Source organism: Dysidea avara, chromosome 4 (assembly GCF_963678975.1).
Source record: "Dysidea avara chromosome 4, odDysAvar1.4, whole genome shotgun sequence".
Taxonomy (NCBI): Eukaryota; Metazoa; Porifera; class Demospongiae; order Dictyoceratida; family Dysideidae; genus Dysidea; species Dysidea avara.
The window spans coordinates 24,375,357-24,399,859 of NC_089275.1; the positions used below are offsets into that span (position 1 = coordinate 24,375,357).

Below are 24,503 nucleotides of genomic sequence, written 5' to 3' on the forward strand. Positions count from 1 at the left end.
TATAAGCATGCAGTACAAAACAGCCTTAAGTACCCTATAGACACCTGGAAATACTTGGTACAGTGGTAATATACCAGCTTTCAAAGAAAGAAGTCAGTGGTATATTCTCGCTGTAGGCAAAATAGACTTTTTTTTGATTTCAGAATACTCAATTTTAGGAACACGTTTTTATGACTACCATTCTATTAGAGTATATTGATCTTTTTCAGGGTTTTCAGTCCCATCCCAAGAAGGATAATTTCAGGAAGATATTATTCTGAGGGGACTAAGTCCCCCTTAGCAGACCGAGGAAAGCTTCAGCCCCCTCTTTCCGCCGCCTATGAAATTGAGCAAAGCAAGCTTAAGCCTACTTAGAATTGAAGTCAAATTTCAGATATATATTTCAGTCCTACTCCTAGTTATATCATGTACAACATTGCCTCACGAAAATGGTAAAAATAAAATTTAAAAAGGTTACCTTAATTAAATTGACTTGTTTGATAGATTGACTGATTAACTTTTTTTGTTGACAATAGAGGAGAATAATCTACTATGGGTAATACCAAAATTATAAACTTGCAATCCACAAAATGTTAATTAAATAACACACTTTATAGTTTCTGCATTTTGTGGCTGCACTAAATCACATTTTCCTGCAAAGTGCATGGCTTGGGTATTACCAATGTACACTTGGAAATGCATAATAATGTTACTCACAAAAGTACAGGTTCAGTACCGGGTTCCATGCAGACAATTAAAAAAAAAAGAATTTGATACCAATATATACAATAAAATAATTAAGCAAACCAAAAAAATTAAGAGGGAAGTCAAATTTCAGATATTTCAGCCCTAGCATACCATACCATGTACATCACAAAAAAGTTGTGGATAAAATAAAAAGATATAGGTTATCTTTGATTAAAATAAATTTTAACAATTGCAGTGCACACAATGTATTAATGCATGCCTATCTTTTCCTTGGGTATAGCTAATACCAGGCCATGCGTCTATATACCCAGTACTTATATTATACAGAACTTTACAATTTTAGTACTTGTGTGGAGCTTATGAGCCGCTAAATCCTTCAGTGGTTCATAAGCTCCTGACTTGAATTTAAGCCCAGTATCATTATATGCATGCAATGTGTTACAGTAATTCAAATATTGCACATGCATGGCATTGCAGTAATACACATAATTTTGGATTAAGCATTAATGTACCACTTGATTTGGGGTTTGCTCTTTTTCATTACATTTTATTAGATAATCATATGCATTGTACTTAATGCTATATACATTTAGTAACACAATAACATTACAAAATTTGTGTTAACATGTACTTAGCACCATCTTGCACATGCATGATACTGCTTTATCAAGATAATTACTTTCTGTATATATGCTTACAACTGAACTAATACTATTATTTATCAGTATAATGATGGACAGTATTAAGAATCAATACGGTATAGTTACTCTAATAAAAATGCTTTAGAATGGCTCATTTATACTAATGGTTTCCTTCAGTCAATTGGTATTTGCAATATGTTGTGGTATTTCAATTATCACGATAACAAAAAATACCACTCAGTGTATATACGTATATATCCTTAATCATACTGAAATATTAATTTGTCAAACACTATTAATCAGTACACCTTAAAAAAATATAAGTATTATCAAAATGAAATATTGCAATATACACACATTTTAAAAGCATAGATCATATTACTCAATCAGTGTAAGGTAAAGTCTTATATGGATTAAGAATTCCCTATATAATAAGGATAAAAGAATACTATACATACACATCAAAGCTGTAGACTCACCTTTGGATCAAAAAGTTTTTTTATATCTTCCATTAACGTTACAGCTTCCTTGCTCTTCGAATGGTAAATATATTTAGATTTTTTAAACCCAAGACCATGTTCTGGACTGATGCTTCCTCTATGTTTAGCTACAAGTACAAAATTTAGAATAAAATTTATTGCATGGATGGAAAGATGTACATAGACTATCTAGTGCATACAGCTTAATTGAAACTTGTACCTGTCCAATCAAACAAAAATGGTTCTATTAATCCCAGCAGCTCTAATGAATGGCTGTCCCCCACTACATTAAGATGAAGATTACCTACAAAAATATATTTCGTTCATCTTTCACCAAACAGATTGTCTGTAATTACACATAATCATAATGAATTTAATTTAAATTGCAAATTTGTAAATGGTAATTATGTAAAGCTATTTGTAGTGAGAATAAATTAACATTTATCATCAGATACAATTTTATAACACAGATACAGAAAAATGAAACACTCTACCCAAAGAATTGTTATTGGTTGTTTACAAATGAGATGCAGGGGCAGATCCAGACTTTTTAAAGGGGGGTTCCACTTGAACCCCCCTGGATCCACCCCTGAGATGCTTTGAAAGTTTATAACAAGCCTGTCCCCCTCCAGTTGTAAAATTGTATTGGTAGAGGTCTGTAGGCTATAGGGACCGTAGGAGTTGAACCATCTGCCACTTTTTATAGAGCTCTAGGATGGTACATAATTCACTACAGTTAATGCTTTGACAGCATCTAATGCTGTGCCAACACTTGTAATGACTGACTGTTATAAATTGGAAAGTTGATGCTATAGGAAAGTGGCAACAAGACAGTAACAGAATGACCATGCAACGTAAAAGACTAACAAAGAAGTTTCCAGTCTCTGCAATCATATACACTTTACTACTGGTTCAAAGAAATAAAGTTCACTGTTAATTGGCTCTATTATCCAATACCCTATAGTAGCTGGCCCAATGGCCCTAGTATCTCAAATTCTTAACTACTCTAATTATGGAGTGTGACTACTTTATTAGAGCACCTCAATTGTTATAGCAGGATCCAGCAAATGCTGCAAAAAAGTGCCATGCATTGTGTCAACTCTACGTATGATTTCAGTAACCATTTATACTGAACATAGCTTTCTGTTCCTGTCCTGTTTGTGCTTTCCTAGAGTTCTAGTACTTTTGTTCAAGTGGGCTAGGGCACCATTCATCATTATTGAAAATTAGGGTATGCCTTGTGGTAACCACAAACTATCAACTGATTAAATAATACAAGCCAGAGCCTTTGACACCAATTGTGCAGTACATTACTGCAGTAGATGATAGGCCAACTACGTATCTGCTATTTAGAGCTCTTCCCTGGTGTTCTACATTTAACTGAAACGCAATCTTTCTAGTAGACTATCTACTAAGTTTTTTCACAGCTTATACCGCTGATATATTCATATTTCATCCACAAGTTCACTTTCCATAGACTGAAATAACATTTCAGCTGCAGACAACAAATCAACATGTAGTTTTATAGTTTCTACATGACAACAGTATTAGTCTCATTGTTCTCCATTTCTTGCACATTTAACCAGAGCATCAAGTGACCGCACAATATAGCTATAAACAGAGCAATCAATTTTTCTTTCTTCATATGCAACTAGCTTCACAAAAAAAAACACAGCCCATCTGTTGTATGAAATATGCAAGCTGCACTGAATATGCTGCACATTCAGATTGTGTGTATACTCGTATAGTGCAGGAAGTCATAAACTTCCACATTCACATGTATTTTTTTTTAAATTGCACCAATTCAACATAATGGATAACTCCCACCAAGAGTTTATAATATAGAGAGGGAGGGAGAGTATCCAACACTGTATTACCTGGTCAAAACACAGTGTTCAAAGATTGTGCAATGACTATCAGCACCAAAACTTATTAAATCACTACTGAAAAGGTGTTAATTCTATTAAAACAAAGCACTAAGAATGTTTCCCTTTGATAAATCAACACCTATCAACGCTCTTCAGTAGGTGAAGCCAGGTGACGAATTTGTATGGAATTATACTGAAATATTCAGGATATGATGCAATCTTTGAATGCAGTGTGTTTTGACCAGGTAATACAGTGTTGGACACTCTCCCTCCCTCTTTATATTATGAACTCTTGCTCCCACTTGATATTTCAGCACAACAATGTATGACAATTAACTATACAAACACCAATTATGAAACCGTCAAAGTGCATGTACATGGTGTTGTATGGCTTTGTGCTGAAACTTTGTGATTTAACTTAAAAAGAAATTTCTGCTGTATATTTCATCACCAGTACTTGTAACTTTATACACAGCATCACCTTACCCATTGCTACAAAACTGTTTACCAGATTTTTGAATTTTTACTTTGTTCAAGATTTATGAGCAAATTTTTGTTTTTGCGTGTCCGTATTTAAAGAGAAATTCAAGGATTCATGAATATACAATCATGTTGATATTGCACATGGATTAAGTAATATGACTAACTAAAAAAATTGTTTACCGGATTTTTGAATTTCTATTGTATATGAAAATTATGGACAGGTAGATTAGAGTTAATTCCAAGACATTAAAAAAAATATCTTTTCCCTGTTCTGCCATTGTGTTACCCTTACTGTGTGCTTTGTTACACTCTTACTATTCTAGTACACCCCCAATTGCATACAAAACTGCATGATTTTTGAGTAATTAGTGATTGTGAAGTCCACATGGATTGTTTACAAAGGTGCGTGTTGGATGTGAGATGTGAAGTAATAACGCAAAATACATTGTTAACGTGATAGGCTTGACATTATTTTCTTGTCTCACTATACAGTTTTGGTCAACACAAACAAGTGGGTAGTACATAGTAGTCATAATGAGCATGCCAAAGCAGCATTTAATGAATATGAATTATTAATGAAAACAGGTACTAATCATGTAATCTTCAAACAGCTCTTACATTGTGTGTTATACTTCACTATCCTCAAAACAATATCAAACATACCATAAGAGGTACTTTAAGTCGAAAGGAAAGTGTACTAGTGTGACAGAAACGAATGAATAAACACACGGTGCATTAATTAGAAAACCAGCCAAAACGAGACAAATCTGCACTTACAGCACTCCAGATCCTTTATCAAACCTTTTACATTGTCACCCACCCAAAAACAGAGTCTAGAAACAAGTTGTAGCCACTCTTTTGTTCTAACTTTAATAAAAGAACAACCGTTACCATGGCAACGGATGATGTAATTTACCGCTTGCGCCAAACAGGCCACAATTTAGTGTCATCTGGTATAGAAAAATGCACTGAATTCAATAGTGACACCATCACTTTAATTAAATTAAATACCAAAGAGTTATGAATACTGATTCATATGGAAGTTTATGACTTCCTGCACTATAGACACAAAATCCCAGCCCATTCTCAAAAACCATGTAAGTGACCAGAAGCCAAGTAAAATCATTACAGAAGCATGTTTAGGGTGGTTTCACCAGATTCAATAGCAGCACCTGAGGGTACCATCATCAGCTAGCTCACTTTTGGATACAAAGTTCACTAATCACATTCACAGGACATGATGTAGCTAGGTCTTCAGGATGTCCATCAAATTGGCTGTTGAGAGTATTCTTTGCACATGTGCAACCCTGATATGGAATTACATCTGATTCTGGTAACTGCTATAATCATGCTATTACACAGCACGAATAGAGCCACTTCATCAAACATGTCAGCAGATACAAGTATTAATGTACTAGTGAGCATGACTCAGCACCGCTGCTAGCATAAAAGAGGTCAGATCATGAAGTTCATCATTAGCAGCTCAACAATGACTACTACCACAACTGCAATAATACTACTATTGGCTACTGGAATAGGTACAGTTCTAGCTAAATGTCCCAAGGATAACATTCATATTGTAAGTTGCTGTTGTCTTGGCTTCAACACTACTGGTACCTTTAACAAATGGAAATCAGGAGTGTACACTATGATTAAATTCTGTGGAGTAAAGCGTTATTATGATGCAGACGGGTATTGTGACACTGTCAATGGAGGAGGAAGATGGTTAGTGGTACAGAGGAGATGAGATGGAACTGAAGACTTCAGCAGGAGATGGGATGAGTATGAAAATGGATTTGGGAAACTGACTGAAGGGTTTTGGTATGGACTCAGATCCCTCCATTGTCTCACTGATCAAGGTGATTGGGAAATGAGAATGGACATCAAGTTAGCTGGTGGTACTAAAGTTGTCCTTCACTACGGCAAGTTTAAAGTTGCATCAGCTAAAGCAAAGTACAGACTAACTGTTGAAGGATTCCAGGGGACCACTACTGACCTTTACACAATGGAAGGAACTTCACCACAAAAAAAATAATGACAATGATCAATACGAAGGCAACTGTGCATTAGCTTATGGTGGATGGTGGCATGCAGCTTGCTTTCATGTAAGCCCCAATAGTGTTTACAAACAACGATTTGGAATTTACCTCAGTAACCAGTGGTACACTATGCTATCCGTGGAAATGAAATCAGACCAGTTCAGTGTAACATTTAACACACAACAACACTACTGCAGTGTGTAGTATAGTTCAGCCTAGTAGTGGTATTGCACATTTATTATTGATATTTGCTAGCAAATTTGTAGGTATTGCCACAAAAGTAATGATGAGTATTCCTAATTTAGTATGACCTTCATTATTAAAAAAACAAACTATAATAAATGTGATAAATTCTTTACAAACAGGCACATACTATTTTCAAGTACAAAGTAACTTAGTGCGTAAGGACCTTGGCTATTCCATATTTCAATTACTCAAATTCCGAATGTTAGAAGTGATTGTTCTATTAAATCATGGCATACATTCTAATACAGGTAGTGCACCATATTTCCTCATACAGAAGCTGCTGGATGTCCAGTCTTGCCTATAAGCAGGGATTCCAGGCCATGTGGAAAATAAACACTTGGTCTCAAATATATGTAAGCCCAAGCTACTATCGGAGCCTTCCTGTTAGTGGTTTCTTTCTTCGCTGCTGCTATTCATTATCAACATTAAATTTAGAGCCACCTGCAGGGATGAAGGCATGTGAGTCCACATTGTGCTAGTGCATATGTGTTAGGCAAATCACCTGTTCGCATGTTGCAACTATTACATATAGTGGGTATATGCAAAATCTGGTCTGTAGCTTAGCTACTGAACAAGAACAAAATTACACTTCTCTGTGGTGTAGATAACATCTAAATCATCCACAAACATTACCAAGTGGTAGTATAGCAATATTCAGTACATACAGGAGTATTATACTCTTGGTACATACCATCACCAATGTGTCCATAACCCATTGTACATAGAGCCAAATGCTTTACTCTTTCTCTCATCATTTCAACTATTTCATAAAAGTTTGCAAGGGGTAGAGAAATATCGTACTAGCAAATACATAAGACATATGCACAATTATAATACATATCATATGCATACTTTATATACCACTCCTTCCTTTAGTTGTGCCTCCACCAATCTTTCTCTAAGACCCCAAACAGCATTAACCTAACAGCAACACAAATAATGTATACACATTATTAATCCCATACATGCCTTAGTCAAATCTGTAGCAACCAATCCATCTTTAATCAGGCCCTCATTAAATGCAGCTTCAAGAAAGTCATTTAGTTTCTGTACACATAAATGTCAATGCCATAGACTATGTACAGTGGTAACTTACTTCTTCATCGTGTCTGTTGTTAGAGCCAGCAGTCTCAATCAACACATAAAATGGTGATCTTTCCAATGGATTTCTTAACTCTGTGTGTTTAGTTACTAAATCCACTGACTGCCAATCCATGAATTCTAGAGCTACATTACAAACATATTCCATCACATGTTGTTAATATATTCTTTGTGGTATAATATTATTATCGAAACATATGCGTGGGTGCAAAAGCTTGAACCAAGCTTTCATCACCAACACAAAGATAGAACATGCAATACATACCCATCAATCCAGTTTTGGAGGTAAAGCAATAGTCTCTAGTCATTTTAATAGCCATACAGTAAGTGTTAGGTAAAGTGTACTATCTATTAACCACATAATGGGAGACTCATACACTTGTATCTATCAGTATACTATGTAGTAGTAAACATCACAGCTCTGTGTAACACAATTTAACTTAATCTAGCTATCAAAAGTTAAGCAGAATGAAACAGGAAATTTTCTGATTTATACATGATCACAATAATACATACAAACCTGACAAAACTTCACCAATCATAGCTTTGCTCCTGGCACAAATTTGTTGAACTTTATCAAATGATTCACAACTCATGAATGCAACATTTTCTGCCTAGACATTAATCATACAAACTATTAGAATATCAATGAGATACCTTTGGTTTTGGAGGTAGTAATATGGATAGTTCAGTGATGATCCCTAATGTTCCCTCAGAACCAATGAACAACTGCTTTAAATCATATCCTACAACATGCAAAGCGAAGTTATCCCAACACAAGAACATTTACCGTGCACACGTTAACCTGTATTATCCTTTCTCATGGTTGAAAGTAAATCCAAGATGGTACCATTAGCCAATACCTTAACAAAAATAACAATACAATATTTATAATACATAGCACTGCGAAGTACGTGCATGTGTAGGCTGCTATATCATCACATCAGTAATCAAATTTTACTACCTGAAAGTAGAGGTGACTGCTGAAAAAAATTATTTATTTGAATATCAAACAGTATGGAAGCAGTATTTAGTAAAATTCCCCCCTAAAGTAAGGTGCACTGCTAAAAATGCAGTGTCTAAAAACCATCGTAAAAATTATGTGATGAAAATCACCTTCATGGAATAGCCTTACTCCATTCAATATCATACAGCATTAAAAATAAGAAAACACTTACAGGTATCTAGACATAGAATTTTTTTAAAATCTATAATTTGGTCTGCCTGTCTTGCTGCCTTCCACACTGCCTGATCACAGTTGCAAGGCTAGAGGCCAAACGAAGCAGCGCATGGCCACCATTTTATGCCACAACACCAAATTCACAGGTGGGAAGTTCCTTTTGTGGTTCTGACTACTGTAATGTATAACTTTTGTGCTTTGCTATTGCTTTTATCTTCTTTTAAATGGTCATCTTCTTCATGTCAGGAAACCATACAAAGGCGATAATTTTCTGTATCCTTGAAGGAGTGTATTTAGATGCAACGAAACTATTTGAGGCCTTTTACAGACTGTAGTAACCCTGGTAGTATCGTGTAGCAGCTAATATAAATGATTTCAATGGGCCACATTCCTTGAACGACCAGATGACACTTCTTGCTGAGGCCACACTCCCTATGATCTAGCTCCAAGGTATTGTACCATGCCCACAGCTTAATGTACTGCATAACTTAGTAGTGCAGCATCAATGTATTTTATAGCAAAAAAAGTTTACAAAACAGTGCAATAATTTTAAAATGAAGTAGGGTTCCAGCAATAAAAAGTAGTGAAACAAGAAATGATAGGGAAGATCCCTACTTGGCATTGTAGCCATGTGGGAGAATCTCTACTTTTGGTAAATTAATAATTTTGTTGCACTACATAGCTACTGTATAAAGTGGTGATTCTGAGGGGTCAGCAACAGGGCAAAAGTTGGCCTACAAGAATTTAAATTTTGAGACTATAAAGATTTACAGAGATATAATTTTATAAAGATTTACTCAGGTAATTATATTATTCCTATTGATAATTGCTGTTTTATTATAATTATACAAGCAAGGTCACATAAATTTAATTTCTCAATCCCACCCACATCGCCGTTTTTCTTGCTGCATCACTGAATTTTTATACCATTGGTGGCTGAATGCAGTTATATAGATTAAGCAATTTAATAACTAGCTACGTATAGCAGACTAAAAAGATTGCAATATGGGTCATGTGAACTACGTAATTCAGCTATCCAGAAATGAATCAAATCCACCAGCTCACATTGCTGTTTTGGATGAACTAAGAGAAACTAATATTACAAGTATAAGGAAAAGTTACATCTGAGTGGGGAATTAAAAAACAATAAAGTAAGGGAGGTCATCTACTATATAAGTCATACAGCTTGTCAATAGTACAGCTTTGACTACATGGATGAAATATCCGCTAGTATAGCTCTACGTTTAGACTTTTATTGGTTTTATTTTCCTATTCAAATGTAAATCGTTTGTTTAATTTTTTTGTATGACTATACCACATCAAAAAGAAAGAATGGCTGTTGCACCAAATAACTTAAATTAACACAACTGAATGTACAAACAAACAAAATCTTACCACATTCATGCCTAAGATGTTACCATGTAATGAGCCATAACGCATAAGACGAATTCCACCAGCATTGGTTGCAGCATTGCCTCCAATTTGACAGCTACAAAACTATACATAATATTTTGTTGATCATAACATATAGTGACCTTCCTTTGGCAGCTAAATCAAGAGGCATTACAAACCCTTTATCCATTACCATACTTGATAGTGACTCTAAAATGCACCCTGCCTCACAAACAAGGATACCTATTTTGAACACAAATGCAACAACAATGATAAACAAATATAACACTAAAGCACCTGATAGTTCATCTACAGAAAGGACTCTGTTCATTGATGATAGTGCAATAACAACTTCATCAAATACTGGAGTACTACCACCTGAATAGTTAGGAAAACTAGTCAATTATTGATATAGTATTACTCACCAACAAGTCCTGTGTTCCCACCTTGAGTCACCACTGCCAAGCTAGTACAAAAAAAAATTCAAAATCTTAAACCAAGTACTGTATGTGTCTAACTTTCTCTCACTGCAATGCTTCAGTATCTGAGAAACCTGACCAGTTGTTTTGGGTTTAACCACAACAGAACTTTGTCCTCTACAATAGATAGCAAGCACATACACACACACACACATACTTGAATATCTGAGTTACAAAGTTATCTACTGTATATCTAAACATGAATATGTGTAGGAGTAATTCCTATAAGTATAGGAATCATTTCAGATGTAAGTTTTTTTTGTATACTTATAGGATTTACTTCCACACTGGTATGGGAATTTTTACTTCACAGCATAAAGCTGTGTAGGAATCCTTTTTTAAAAGAGTAGAATAAACAAGTTGATGTTATGCTACTTCTAAAAACCAGGCAGCCATGCAGTTAATACTTTCCCATTCTGCAAATAATCAACCATGTATATTTTATTCATGCTATTGCTACCATATCAAAAACTTTGACGCATTTACTGTACATTTAATTTTTACGAATTAAAAATTACGGAAAATAACACTGTCTTTCAAACAACACATCATAACTTCCGCATACTTCAGTTTACGGAGATGGGGGTGCAATTATCAGAATCATTGATAAATTGCGCATCAATATTTTGTATAGCGACCAATGGAAAAGAGGAGAGAGCCTTGTATGGCAAATTTATGCATCCAGGTATGAAATTGTACTGTGAAAAAACCTTGTTTTTTCATATATTTTGTGATGTATCTTTGTACAGTGACCAGTTCAGCCATTTGTTTGGGTGGATTCTTAATCTGTACGATTCAACTCATCGAATGAGACCAAGTTTAGTGAATTTGGGTATGGGCAACCCACCGTGCTTTTGAGGTTTGCGTACTGAGGTAACGAATTTCTCCAATAGAAAATTGTATGGGGCGCACATTGTGGTGGAGTCAACTGTTAACAACTGCCACTATAAAAGTGTTACAACAAATGCTTGGATGCCATTGTATAGAGAAATTCAAGGGCTTTGTTTTTATGCATGGTTTGTCAGGAAAATTATGGATTCTAATGGGTGTACTTTTGCCTTATTTGTATATAATGCAAATACATGTATTTTCTATTGGGCAAGAAACAATGGCTGTTCAAAAAAATTTTAACTGATCAGTGGGACCAAGCTAAAGCTACAAAAAGAACATGAAGTAGTTTTTAGGCTGTGTTAATGTATATTTCATAAGAATTAAGGTTAAAATTTAGAACTTTGTACAAATGTTACAATTTCCATTAGCCTTTTTGATATGTTATTAATTTAGCTAGATAACTGGATCAAGGGGTACGCAACTCTAGGAATCACGTTGACGATCCTGAGAATCAAGGTAGAATCATGGTGAATCACACCAGAATCACAAGAATCGTAACAATGTCACTCTTTGTAAATTATTAATAATGCACGTATAATTTCAGTAAAACATTGTGTTTTGTGATGGTGTAACATGATTTTGTAATGGCGTGTATCGGACAAGGCACACAGCATCTGTTCTTAATTGGTTTGTTTACTTCCCAGCTTGCTTTCTCAGACTTTGAATGCGAGATTGCCTTTAGTGGTACACTGAAGATACAGTACTTCACGCATACGAGTTTACTTGCTAATTTGGCTTGTAGTTGTTGTGGAGCAATTGGTAAGGCTGCTAGCTATAGAGCAAGCTACACAGTTACTATTAAAAAGCTACCTAACATGATTTCTGCTTTTTGTAGACCCAATTGGGCAATGAGTGCAGAAGGAGCAAGCTAGACAATAGGGATGTACGAGCCCGCCAATGATAACTATAATATGTCCAGTCAGGCTGAAACTGCCATCACACTGATGCAGCCATACATCCAGAACATCTTCGTAGTTTGTGGCTATGACACTCTTCAAGTAATTGCAGAGATGAACATTGTTAACGAGTCACCCGAGTGTAATGACATTGACAAACTGTTGGAATATGTAAAGAAAACAGGTATGCACTATAGATAAACCGGTGATCGATCATGACACACTAACATTCCAGGTGTGATAATGCTGCATGACACACTGTGAAAGCAGTACTGATGCACACTGGCTCTAGCAACAGTGTGCTGGTTAGTAGTTACATGTGTAGCTAACTGATAAACATGTGACCGGACTTGACAAAACCAGGCTTCCACACACATCCAGATTTAATTTTGGAGGACTAGCTATATCAGTTTGAAATTTTGACATGCCACATTTTATAAAGCTAGTGTGAAAATTTTAGGCCAATAACACTGGGTGGTCAAGTTACAGTTGATGTGTTGGATGTGTGTGGAAGCCTGGTTTTGTCAAATCTGGTCACCTACATAATGTACTATAGATGCACATGTATAGTGTGGATAGAGTTTAATATCAAAGTCATCCAACCATCCAAGCCTTGCATTTTGTGTTACACAATTTACATATTTGCTCCTTGAACTGGGCCTGCAAAAATAGGACATGTGGGCACAAACTACACCCCATCATACAGTATAACCATATCTCAGTACTGTAATAGAATATTTGCTTAATTTGTATATATGTATGTACCTAACTAAATTAATAATGGCTAAAAGTGTATGACCATATACGTATAATAGCATGATGGTATAAAATGTTATGAAAATTTTAAAAATTTATGTGTCAATGTGCCCTATTATAGCAGGTCCAGTCACATACTTTCATCCATGCCTTCTGTTTTATTTATAATGTGTTAACTAGCAAGCTTTGGGGTATAGATACTGGAGAACTGCCTATGTAAAGACTTGAGATCATCAATATTACATATTTTCAAAAAAGAATGAGGTTAACATTCGTCTATGTTCTGACAAAAAGGCTTGTAATGTTGAGTGTGAAACAAGATGCAGCAGGGACAACCAACACTGAATATACGTATACAGTATATGCATGATGCAAGTTTAGCATTAGCATTTTCTTTGCACACTTTTGAGTAGGGGAGAAATAAAAGTTCTGTACATTTATGCATGCTTGTGAACAGTGCTAACTACATTTGTGTGTTGTTGCTGACCCATAAATTCTATCACTGCAGAGGGAAATAAAATAATTCCCACAAAGTACACTAGAGGCATATGGACTATACAATTACTCTATATAATTATGAGGTCCAATGTTAGTCACGCGTGGCCAGACCCTTTCCGCGCAGCCGCTTATCGATTAGACATTATAAGCGGCACGCTACAAGGGTCTGGATTAGTTCGTGATTTCAAAAATAACTGCTCTCACCAGTGGTTGGTGAGCGTTAATTGACTCACGCGATCTCTTAAGCGCCCAAGAAGTGGAATTGCTGTACCGGGCTGATGAAATCGAGGACGAAAGCGTCTAGAGAGTGCCGGCTAGAGACCTGTGTGGGTTTTGCCTAATACCTAACAGTGAACCTTCGACAAGTAATTGTTTGGTAGACAAACAATCTTAGTTCATCTTCATTTACAGCGAAAAATAAGTAGAAAATTTTGAGTGGAGTTGCTTGTGAAGAAGAAGCAGCACTTTTAAAGAAGGTATTATCGCAGTTCCATGGAGGAATCGATTTTGGATTGTTCTGGAACTTGTTCATAAGTTCATCCCCTTATCTCTGTGATAAGTGCCAAAGTCTCTTGAAAAGGCAACGATCTCAGGAAGCAGAACGCGCCAAAACTAATGCAGACATTACTGCAAATTGTGCAGTTTTGTTTAATGCCAGAGGGAATGTACCTCCACCACCACCTGAGAGGGTTTCAACAGGAAACAAGAGATCTCAAGAAACCTCACCAGTGCCAGCTATCACACCAACCAGATCTTTGTCTCAATCAGATTCTGTAGATGTATCAGTAATGGCAGACTACAAATATCTTGTGTAAACTTACTGATCTACCTATAGGTAATTATCAAGCGACAGGCACAACCAGGCTGTGTACCAAAGCAAGCCAAGCACATCACTCCGAGGAGGAAGGGTGCAGTAGTATCACTCGCCACCGGACGTTACAGATTAGTGGCTACAAGTGTTTTTTTTCTTTACAAAGATACATGACTATGTCATCATTTGTGTGGTGAGACAAATCCGCATTGAGATGAAGGCGATCTGTGGTTTGAAGAATGTTTCACTATTGAGAAATGGTAATGAAGGCTTGCAAAATTTCAGCTGGACTGCAATCTGGGAAGAATTTAGTCAGAGAGTTCACACCCTTCTCAAGTTGTTGCAGAAGATTTTATCCCGGAGTAGCAATATGTTTTTAACATATTTGATTTGTGTTATGCTTAAGGAGAGGTGCAAATATATGTCCCTACTCCACAGAGTGATATCTGTTTTGTTGTATGGCATGGAACTAGTCAGCAGGTACTTCTGGCATGTAACCTAGCTTCATATTATGTATGATGTACTTATTAAAGGTTTATAGGTACCTTCAACCTTTGATGGTGTGCATGTCACCCTCTTCTACTGTGGGTATAATAACCAAGTTATCTAAGCAGTTTGATGCAAAAGTTTTGCATTGGGCTAGTGAATTAAAGAAGGTATATTAATTTAAGTGTTCCTTTTTATTTTTTTCTCCATTGTTTGTATAGAGGCTGGTGCCAATACAGCACTGTGAGTACAGTGTAGTGACAGATATACCCACAGATGAAGTAGAACCATCGCAGCACTGTGAATACCACTTGGCAGATGTGTCCACAGATGAAGAGAGTGATTACTCCATTGGTGAAGTATCACTGATATCAGAATGTGAAAGTGTACATTTAGACAATGACGATAATGTTGATGTAGATGATGATGGAGAAGAAGTTGACGTTTTCCAGATTGACCCTAATGGCCTCATAGGTGGCAAAGTAGAGCTTGTGTCTCAGGATACTGGCAATCCCAACAATATTACAGTGCCTGTAGATGGTCATCAGATATCTGAATGTGATGTACTTGTGCCGGATACTAGTACTGCTAATAGTTTGATGCATGGGTCACCACTTGATACTCGAATGGAAGTAGAAGCCACCCAGGGGAGCTCAAGTGAGGTTTGCCAAACTGAGACTACTGTAGCCAGAAACATGTGCAATGCACCCATGGATGGCAATGGCTATGTTTGGGTAATAGACAACCTTGACATGAATGTGCGACATAGCTTTCAGAGAATCAATTGATCCACAAAGTCTATGCATTTTTGTCATGCATATGCAGTCTTGAACAGATTCGATACATCAGGATTAGAAGATGGGCGACCTTCAGGAGTCCTGTCCTATGAAGTTGTACTGCCAAATATGACTGACCTGCAACAGATCGTGGATGATTTTAAAGTGCTTGTATCAAGGTAGGCAATATGATGTCCTAAGACACATAGAACATCAGCTTTGCATTGTTTTCACAAGCTTAGCTCGCTTGGATGGATATGTACCAGCTACCAGTGACTGGCATGCAAGACTTTGTCTTGTTACTTTATACTGAATAATTATGTGTTTTATATTATTGAATTTTAGGTTCTGCAAAACCGATTTTACTCTGTGACACCTCATGACAAGGGCACTTTGTTCCAACTAAAGCTGGTGATAAATTGTACTTCATTTGGAAAATTTCAAAGCATAATATGAAGGCAGCAGAGGACTTCTTGAATGTTGCAATGTGTGCCCATGTAACTACAGCAGCAGAGCAAGTGATGGATGAATCCAGACATTCATCGCCCGACTGTAAGGCCATTGCAGAATCTATTGTCAATAAATTTGTAAACATATCCATCCCTGACAGTGCAGTTTCTGGTAGTGTGACAAATGTTAATGATTCCATATATGCATATGCCACCAACTTCTTAACAATGGCACTGTTATGGCATGGATTTCATGATGCCATCAAGATGGATGATGGCAACCGAATGCTGAGTTACTGGAAATTTTAAACTGCAACTTTCAAAGACACAGGACATTGCAACTATGCCAAAGAGGGGTTTCTCTTGTTGGCCCAGTCTTCTTTACTCTTGCCTAGAAAGATTGCTGAGATAAAGTGGTCTAGGACGATCAACACTCATGGCAGAACTGGGAAGAATATTCCAGTAGACCCTTCATTTGGAACATTTGAACAAAAGATTGAAGGGAATGTTGCATGGCTTAGGATCTAACATTTCTCCTGAGAGTGTTCAGCATGCCTCAAAGGTGTTGGGGCTAGTTGAGACAGTATGCACAAACTTTGAAAATATTTCCAATATTACGTCAACCAAAGACTATCACTCAATGCCATCCTTTGACAAGGATTTGCAAAACTTAGATGAACAGTTAGTGGCAGAGAAGATGTTTCAGATCACAAATGGGTGGTCTGATAAGGGATTTCATAAGCACAAACAATTAATGGCCTTAATTGACTGAAAAAATAGAAAGGAATGGGCTAAGAAGCAAGTACTGAATTATGATGCATATTGATCAATATTATAATTATTAAATCTTCTAACATGATTTCTGTAATACATTTTGATGTGGGATTTGCAATAACTATCAATTAGTTTACCAAACACCACAATCTTTACAAGTACACCATATGGTACACAAATCGCAACAATCACATCCACTAAGACTACTCTCTTTGTTAAAGAAAAGAAAATCCTTAAAAAGCTGTTCCCTGCGGCAAACACTAATGTTTCTCCATAGAGTTTTGCTTGCTCACTTACATCATTACCAATTGCTTCGTGATACAAAATGGCTTGAGCCTGGTTACCATTCCTTCCTGCCCGCCCCATATCTTGTACTAGCTCCTCTAGAGCATTTGGTGTTCCATAATTAATAACCCAGACTATGTCTTTACAGTCGATTCCCACTATTTATTAGCCTTAGTTTAGTATCACTTTTGCAAAATTCTGTGATAATTTCTTCTCGCATATCATTATCAGATGCTGCCATGAAAACATCAATAAGCCGGAACTGCAGGAAATGATAAGGAAGTTTTGGAGGCTCTGTAATATCTTTACCCAACGATTTCTTCATCATCTTACACATTTTTCCACAGTCCTTTAATGACCTACAGAATACAACAGTTTTAGTGGTCTTTGTGCGATTTTCATGTAGGTCCTTTGCTAATTCTTCACACAATTCACTTAAATCTGGGCATGGCTCCACAATAATTTTAATGTTAGATCTATCAGGAGGTAGACCAACTATCACAGGATCCTCCATCGCAAGTCTGGACTTCACACTGGACAGAGTAGTCCTGGTTGCTGTGGCTGTCAGTGCCATAACATTGATATTTTTTGGCAATAAGCTTCTAATGTTTCCAATATCAGCAAAAGCAGTTCGAAATTTATCACCCACAGTATTTAAAACGTACAGAATTATGATTTATCAGAACTTAGCACAGTGAACTTTGTCAACAACAAGAGCCTTCAATTTCTGCTGGTACATACATAGGTGTTGCGATATCTCTGATTAAGCAATAAGGACTCAGGACTAATGTATACCAACTGAACATCTCCATTTAACACATCCATGGTAGCATTTTCATCAGTTTGGGCTTCACCAACAATTCTACTTTCAAACCCCTCTGCAAAAATTTCCCCTTTTGATCAATTATTAAAGGTATCAAAGGTGTGACAACCACAGCAATGCTTCCCTGGGCACCTTTTAGAAACAAAAGCAATATGACATAATAATATTGTATGCACGAGTATAATTGCTTAGCTACACCTTACCAAATAAGAAATCAAACAGTAGAGGGAGCATTGCAAATATCATAGATTTGCCATAACCAGTTGGCAAGGAAACAAACATGTCTTTTCCAGAAACAAATGCCTCTATAGTTTCTAACTGTTTAGGCTTTAATCCTTGGATACCCATATGCTGAGACGCGTGATTCAGGGCAGACGGCAGATCCATTCAGCCAGTACACCTCGTGTCGTTAATTTATCTTCAACTACTTGTCACATGCGACTATTTCCAGTACACAATTTTGATCTTTTACTAGCGCAGGATGCTTGTTACCCAGTCAAGGAATCGTCACCAATAACGTGTTGAAAACTTTTAGTGCACGAACTAGTCCAGACCCTTGTAGCACGCCGCTTATAATCTCTAATCGATAAGCGACTACGCGGAAAGGGTCTGGCCACGCAAGACTAAGCCTAATATATACAGCCACACGAGTAGCTACACATTGTTATTAATTATATTTTTTTCCTGCAGGTTTCATAGTGATGATTTTGTAGCTTCAGAGCCTAGTATTTCTCCTGGGCACAGGAATGCGATCTCCTTTTTTGTGAAAGATGTTTGCAGAAGTTTCCATATGAAGCCTTTGAAATCTATTCTTACAAGTAATGCAAAAAAGAGTCCTATAAAAGCAGTGTTGGGTGTCATGTTGATTATTATAAGATAACCTGTACGCTACGAAAGAATATTGCTGAATGGTTTAGTTCCCCTAAACTGACATTCGCTTAAGAAAGCTAAAAGAGAACAAGGATTATGAAATCCAAGTGAAGCCCAGTGAGAGTGGTGGGTATACAGCAGCTATAATGTGCCAGATGTGCTATGAATAAAAGCATCTAGGTATTGATACCAAAGGCTGCATCAAATTGTCTAATTGGTAGTGTCATGTGAAAACCTACATAAATAGAAAAAAAGAAATAACAGCAAACCCGCTTGATCAATACTTTTCTAAATCTAAGTCATCAGCACCACAACTTAAGCATTCACAATCTGCCAGTACAGCTGTTGTACCAGATGATACTTCTGTTATTATCCCTACTGAGACCACTACCAGTACATCTGGTGTAGCTGATGAAATGCTCACAGTTGTAACAGATGAGGCAGCTCTAACAGTTGAGGTTTCTACTGAAAGTTCAGGCGTACCAGATCATACATCTTGCCAACCATATAACACCACTACCAGTACTTCAGCCATAGCTGATGAGAGGCATATAATTGCAAGGCCTTCAGTGCTGGGAGATGGCAGTTCGTGTGATCTACCCTCTGTTACCACAGGAGGTGAGTGCGAGGCTGAACATGAAGTGAAGGAAAGCAATCAGGTTTTTCGAGTAGCCCCTCCTATTATGGTTAAGGTTGATTGGTCATATGGTTGTCGTAAAAAAACAATGGCTATGTTAAAGTGAGCATCTGGTCCATCACAGGAAAAGATAACAAATTACTTTGATTTGGTAGAAAATAGACTTATTGAGTAAGTCTAATGACGATTTGATGAAGGCTTTTAATGAAGCAAATGAAGATCGAAAGAGAATACTTGGAGAGAATGAGCGTGTTGATTTAAGATCATTTTAAAACCAAATTGTAACAAATGCTGAAAAAAATGCTAATAAGCACCCTCAAGGCAGAAGGCACAGTGAGGTAGTAAAGAAGTTTGCAACATCTTTGTTCTTATATGCTGGCTCAATGGCCTACAACCTTGTTCACAAGAATATGCCGACTGCTTTACCAAGTCTTCGCACTGTGCAGGGAGCCATTCACTCTCAATACCATCGCATATTGGAAGGCCAGTTCCAATTCAATGAACTGGCAATGTTTTAAAGTAAATTTATTGCCATCAGTGAGGATGCGACTTGACTCAAGTCAAGTAGAGTTTGATATTGAGACTAACAGGCTAGTTGGTTTTGTACTTCTATGCAACAACGACGGTTTGCCCATAGTCGATTCATTTTTAGCTTTGTTCCTGGAGGACATAGAAGATTGCTTCAGGTCACAACAGATTGCTAAGTTTGCATATGTCTTTATGGCGCAATGTATCTGCAAGGAAGTCCCTCCATTTTGTCTAGGATGTATTGAAACCAACAACTGCTTTACAGCAACTGAGGTGTTGAAACGTTGGAAGTATATTTATGCAGAATGCCACAAATGAAACATCACTGTAGTTAGTTTTGGAGGTGACGTGGATAGCCGAATCTTGAGGGCGATGAAAGTTTCATGTGATTTTAAACTTAATGCTAATGACCAATTGCAACATGATCAATTCCAGTTCTCATTGTCAAGTTTTATTGAAAGAATTACAAACACAAAACAGTGGTCTTGGTTCTGGTTATAGCAAACAGCTCCTGTGATATACATGAAGGATTATGTTCACGTAGCTGTTAAGCTGAAGGCCCACTTACTAAAACCATCAGTAATACTTCCAATAGGTGATTTTCTTGCTGGGTCACATCATTTAAAAATTATTTTTAAACATTTTTACAAAAGACCAACATGAAATAAGGCATAAAGACATACAACATAAAGACAAGCAGAACTTTGAAGCTGTGTCATGGATTACGGCACAATGTGTACTTAATTTATTAGAACAGCTTCCAGATGCAAAAGGCACATTCCATTACCTTAAATGCCTACAATATTTTGTTGATGCGTACTTAAATAGGAAGCTCTCTCCTTTGGACGAATTTACAAGGGCTGGTATGTAATTTTCTTCTTCAGATTCTGGCAATTTAGGCTGCTGCAGGACAAGAAGCATACCACCAGCAATAATTTTATCACATATATAATGCCCATGCTTGTGTTGAATTGAATGGCCATAGTTTGATACTTTTTTTGTTGATGTTGAGGGACAAAATTCCGCATGGTGACCAGTATTTTCTTCCATGGCTATTGAGGTCACAAGCATGTGAACAAACATTTAGAGCTGCACGAAGTATGACCAACAATTGTAAACTTCAGCATGCTGGGATTTTTACATCGTATACATAGGTTGCAAATCCAATTGCAGCTAGAATCAGAGACACGTGAGACCGGTATAATATATCCTAGAACCACACAGCACACCTTAAGAAAGTTGGATATAATTCAGTTCAAGAAACCAGTCTCAGCAAAATATCTGATGAAGACATTATTTCCACAATTGAAAGAGCCAACAAGGAGGCAGTTAGAGTAATGAATGAACTAGGAATATCTTTTACCAAGGAGGAAATAAAGGATATTATTTCAAAACCAGTGAAAGCAGCTCAGATTGATGAAATTGATGATGATAACAATGATGAAGAAGACTATGATGGCAACTTAGTTGATGACATACAGTGTAATGGTATTACAGAATCAGAAAATGAAGACTTTGTCACAGATATTGCTGCTATGGAACAGTTTGGAATGATTGACAAAGGTGAATGTGGCAAGATTAAGAACAGATTTAAGTGCACTGACAATTGTGATGTATACAAAGTTTGAACTGCAGCGACAAAAGAATCATAATAAAATTATACCATTTGTTGAAGTGACCCATAATGGAAAAACTTGTTTTATCCGTAAGACAACAACAGTGTGGTTGTTTCAAGAGTGTGAAAAGAGTTTCCACAGATTGCCTATTTAGGGTCAGATCAACACAACCATATCCAGTTGACTGTGTATTTGGAATAAAACCTATATCTTCACAAGCCTCAATCTCTGTACCCCAACTGCAGACTCTTGGTATCCAAAGTGAAGACTAGCAGTTCACCCACTACCTTGGTACCCCAAGTGAAGACTAGCAGTTTGGTACCCAAGTGAAGACTAGCAGTTCACCCACTACCTTGGTATCCCAAGTGAAAACTAGCGGTTTGGTACCCCAAGTGAAGACTAGCAGTTTGGTACCTCAAGTGAAGACTAGCAGTTCACCCACTACCTTGGTACCCCAAGTGAAGACTAGCAGTTTGGTACCCCAAGTGGAGACTAGCAGTTTGGTACCCAAAGTGAAGACTAGCAGTTTGGTACCTCAAGCGAAGACTAGCAGTTCACCCACCACCTTGGTACCCCAAGTGAAGACTAGCGGTTTGGTACCCCAAGTGAAGACTAGCAGTTTGGTACCCCAAGTGAAGACTAGCAGTTCACCCACTACCTTGGTATCCCAAGTGGAGACTAGCAGTTTGGTACCCCAAGTGAAGACTAGCAGTTTGGTACCTCAAGCGAAGACTAGCAGTTCACCCACTACCTTGGTACTCCAAGTGAAGACTAGCAGTTTGGTACCCAAGTGAAGACTAGCAGTTCACCCACTACCTTGGTATCCCAAGTGAAAACTAGCGGTTTGGTACCCCAAGTGAAGACTAGCAGTTTGGTACCTCAAGTGAAGACTAGCAGTTCACCCACTACCTTGGTACCCCAAGTGAAGACTAGCAGTTTGGTACCCCAAGTGGAGACTAGCAGTTTGGTACCCAAAGTGAAGACTAGCAGTTTGGTACCTCAAGCGAAGACTAGCAGTTCACCCACCACCTTGGTACCCCAAGTGAAGACTAGCGGTTTGGTACCCCAAGTGAAGACTAGCAGTTTGGTACCCCAAGTGAAGACTAGCAGTTCACCCACTACCTTGGTATCCCAAGTGGAGACTAGCAGTTTGGTACCCCAAGTGAAGACTAGCAGTTTGGTACCTCAAGTGAAGACTAGCAGTTCACCCACTACCTTGGTACCCCAAGTGAAGACTAGCAGTTTGGTACCCCAAGTGGAGACTAGCAGTTTGGTACCCAAAGTGAAGACTAGCAGTTTGGTACCTCAAGCGAAGACTAGCAGTTCACCCACCACCTTGGTACCCCAAGTGAAGACTAGCGGTTTGGTACCCCAAGTGAAGACTAGCAGTTTGGTACCCCAAGTGAAGACTAGCAGTTCACCCACTACCTTGGTATCCCAAGTGGAGACTAGCAGTTTGGTACCCCAAGTGAAGACTAGCAGTTTGGTACCTCAAGCGAAGACTAGCAGTTCACCCACTACCTTGGTACTCCAAGTGAAGACTAGCAGTTTGGTATCCCAAGTGAAGACTAGCAGTTTGGTATCCCAAGTGAAGACTAGCAGCTCTATGGCAGGTCAAGAAGGTGAATCTAGTAATCCAAATGTCAAACAAACAATACCTGGATTACCAGACTCATTGACATGCTAATACATCCGTATTGGTGATCTTTGTGTCCCAGCATAAATGGAGAATTGGCAAGGTTTTGCAGTTTTATTACCAAGATGGAAAAAGAAGGCTCGTCAGTGTAATCAGACATCACTGAATATCACAGCTATTAATAAACGCATTGCTGTTGTCTGTTCCTGGTTTAGTGGCATCCTCCATTGTCTGTGAACACATTTTCAATATGCTGTGCTTCCTTGAATTATCCTAATTACTGTTCAGTGAATGAATATGTTTTAACAGTGTCACTTAATTGCTTGAAATCAGTGCATATAGAGAATGCAGCGGCTGAAAAGTTCCTCATGGTATTTTAGGAAGTGATGCTTCCAAACATAAGTTAGTCTGCGCAAAACTCATTTCCCTTTCTGAGGAGGCAGTGCGAAGTATCAAAAGAAACATGTGCATAACATCAGACAACAAAATAGACTTGACTTCCACTACTACAATCGAAGAGAGCTGCTGTTATAACATGGAAGAAATATGGCAGCTATTGCTTAACAAAAGTGCATAAGTCCCATCTTTGCACTGACCATTTACTGTGTGATGTTCATATGGGAGCAGCACAGGAATCAATAAAGAGACAATTTTTGCACATACACGAGTTACGTAATACTTTGATGCAAAGTTCAAAAAATTTGAAGCCATTTGATAATGACAATAGTTTACAGATTGTGCATGTGCAGCTTGGAAAGATAAATCACTGGGTTATCATCTCTACAAGAGGTTGCATAAGTGGTGAAGTTGAGTTGTATGACTCTTTGCAGCAAATACCTAGTTTAGCAACACAAAAGGTCATTGCAAGATACCTCAAATCTCCATTAAAATCAATTAGGATTAAAGTCATAAATGTAGCACTACAGAAGGGTAGTGCTGATTGTGGTCTCTATGCCATTGCCATGATGACCAGCATAGCAAATAATGAAGAACCGGCAAATGTAGTGTATGACCAAGCGGCATTAAGAATTCGCTTAAAAGAGTCCTTTTAGAAAGGTTTTCTGGGTACTTTTCCGATGCTGAAGAAAAGAAGAGTGAACAATCGAATAGCAATGGAGGAATTATGTTCCATATACTGTTATTGTAGGTTACCAGACGATGGTTGCAAAATGGTAC

At 37.4% G+C, this 24,503-nt stretch overlaps 2 protein-coding genes across 2 annotated transcripts in view; one reads left to right on the top strand and one right to left on the bottom strand.

Annotated features, from left to right (window-relative positions):
* Positions 1-1,633: 1,633 nt before the first annotated feature.
* Positions 1,634-24,503, bottom strand: part of LOC136254463 (D-2-hydroxyglutarate dehydrogenase, mitochondrial-like) — a 39,045-nt gene continuing 16,175 nt past the window's right edge. The window contains exons 3-17 of the mRNA XM_066047154.1: positions 10,635-10,712; positions 10,542-10,582; positions 10,414-10,494; positions 10,260-10,359; positions 10,120-10,213; positions 8,350-8,407; positions 8,202-8,290; positions 8,065-8,158; positions 7,540-7,670; positions 7,413-7,490; positions 7,296-7,364; positions 7,135-7,243; positions 2,028-2,111; positions 1,808-1,935; positions 1,634-1,752 (exon numbers count right to left, since the gene is read on the bottom strand). Coding sequence (XP_065903226.1) covers positions 1,711-1,752; positions 1,808-1,935; positions 2,028-2,111; positions 7,135-7,243; positions 7,296-7,364; positions 7,413-7,490; positions 7,540-7,670; positions 8,065-8,158; positions 8,202-8,290; positions 8,350-8,407; positions 10,120-10,213; positions 10,260-10,359; positions 10,414-10,494; positions 10,542-10,582; positions 10,635-10,712 — 1,276 coding nt within the window. The 3' untranslated portion in view covers positions 1,634-1,710. The remainder of the gene's footprint in view (positions 1,753-1,807; positions 1,936-2,027; positions 2,112-7,134; positions 7,244-7,295; positions 7,365-7,412; positions 7,491-7,539; positions 7,671-8,064; positions 8,159-8,201; positions 8,291-8,349; positions 8,408-10,119; positions 10,214-10,259; positions 10,360-10,413; positions 10,495-10,541; positions 10,583-10,634; positions 10,713-24,503) is intronic.
* On the top strand, positions 13,999-15,861 carry LOC136254450 (uncharacterized). Its single transcript, XM_066047138.1, has 2 exons — positions 13,999-15,103; positions 15,155-15,861. Exons 1-2 carry the CDS (start codon positions 14,963-14,965, stop codon positions 15,719-15,721), a joined length of 708 nt encoding a protein of 235 aa, XP_065903210.1. The 5' UTR covers positions 13,999-14,962; the 3' UTR covers positions 15,722-15,861.

Bases quoted from the DNA above. Each gene is read 5' to 3' on its own strand.
- LOC136254450 (XM_066047138.1), top strand. From the start codon at position 14,963: ATGATGTACTTATTAAAGGTTTATAGGTACCTTCAACCTTTGATGGTG. The intron at 15,104-15,154 runs GTATATTAATTT...TTGTTTGTATAG, and splicing joins GGGCTAGTGAATTAAAGAAG to AGGCTGGTGCCAATACAGCA.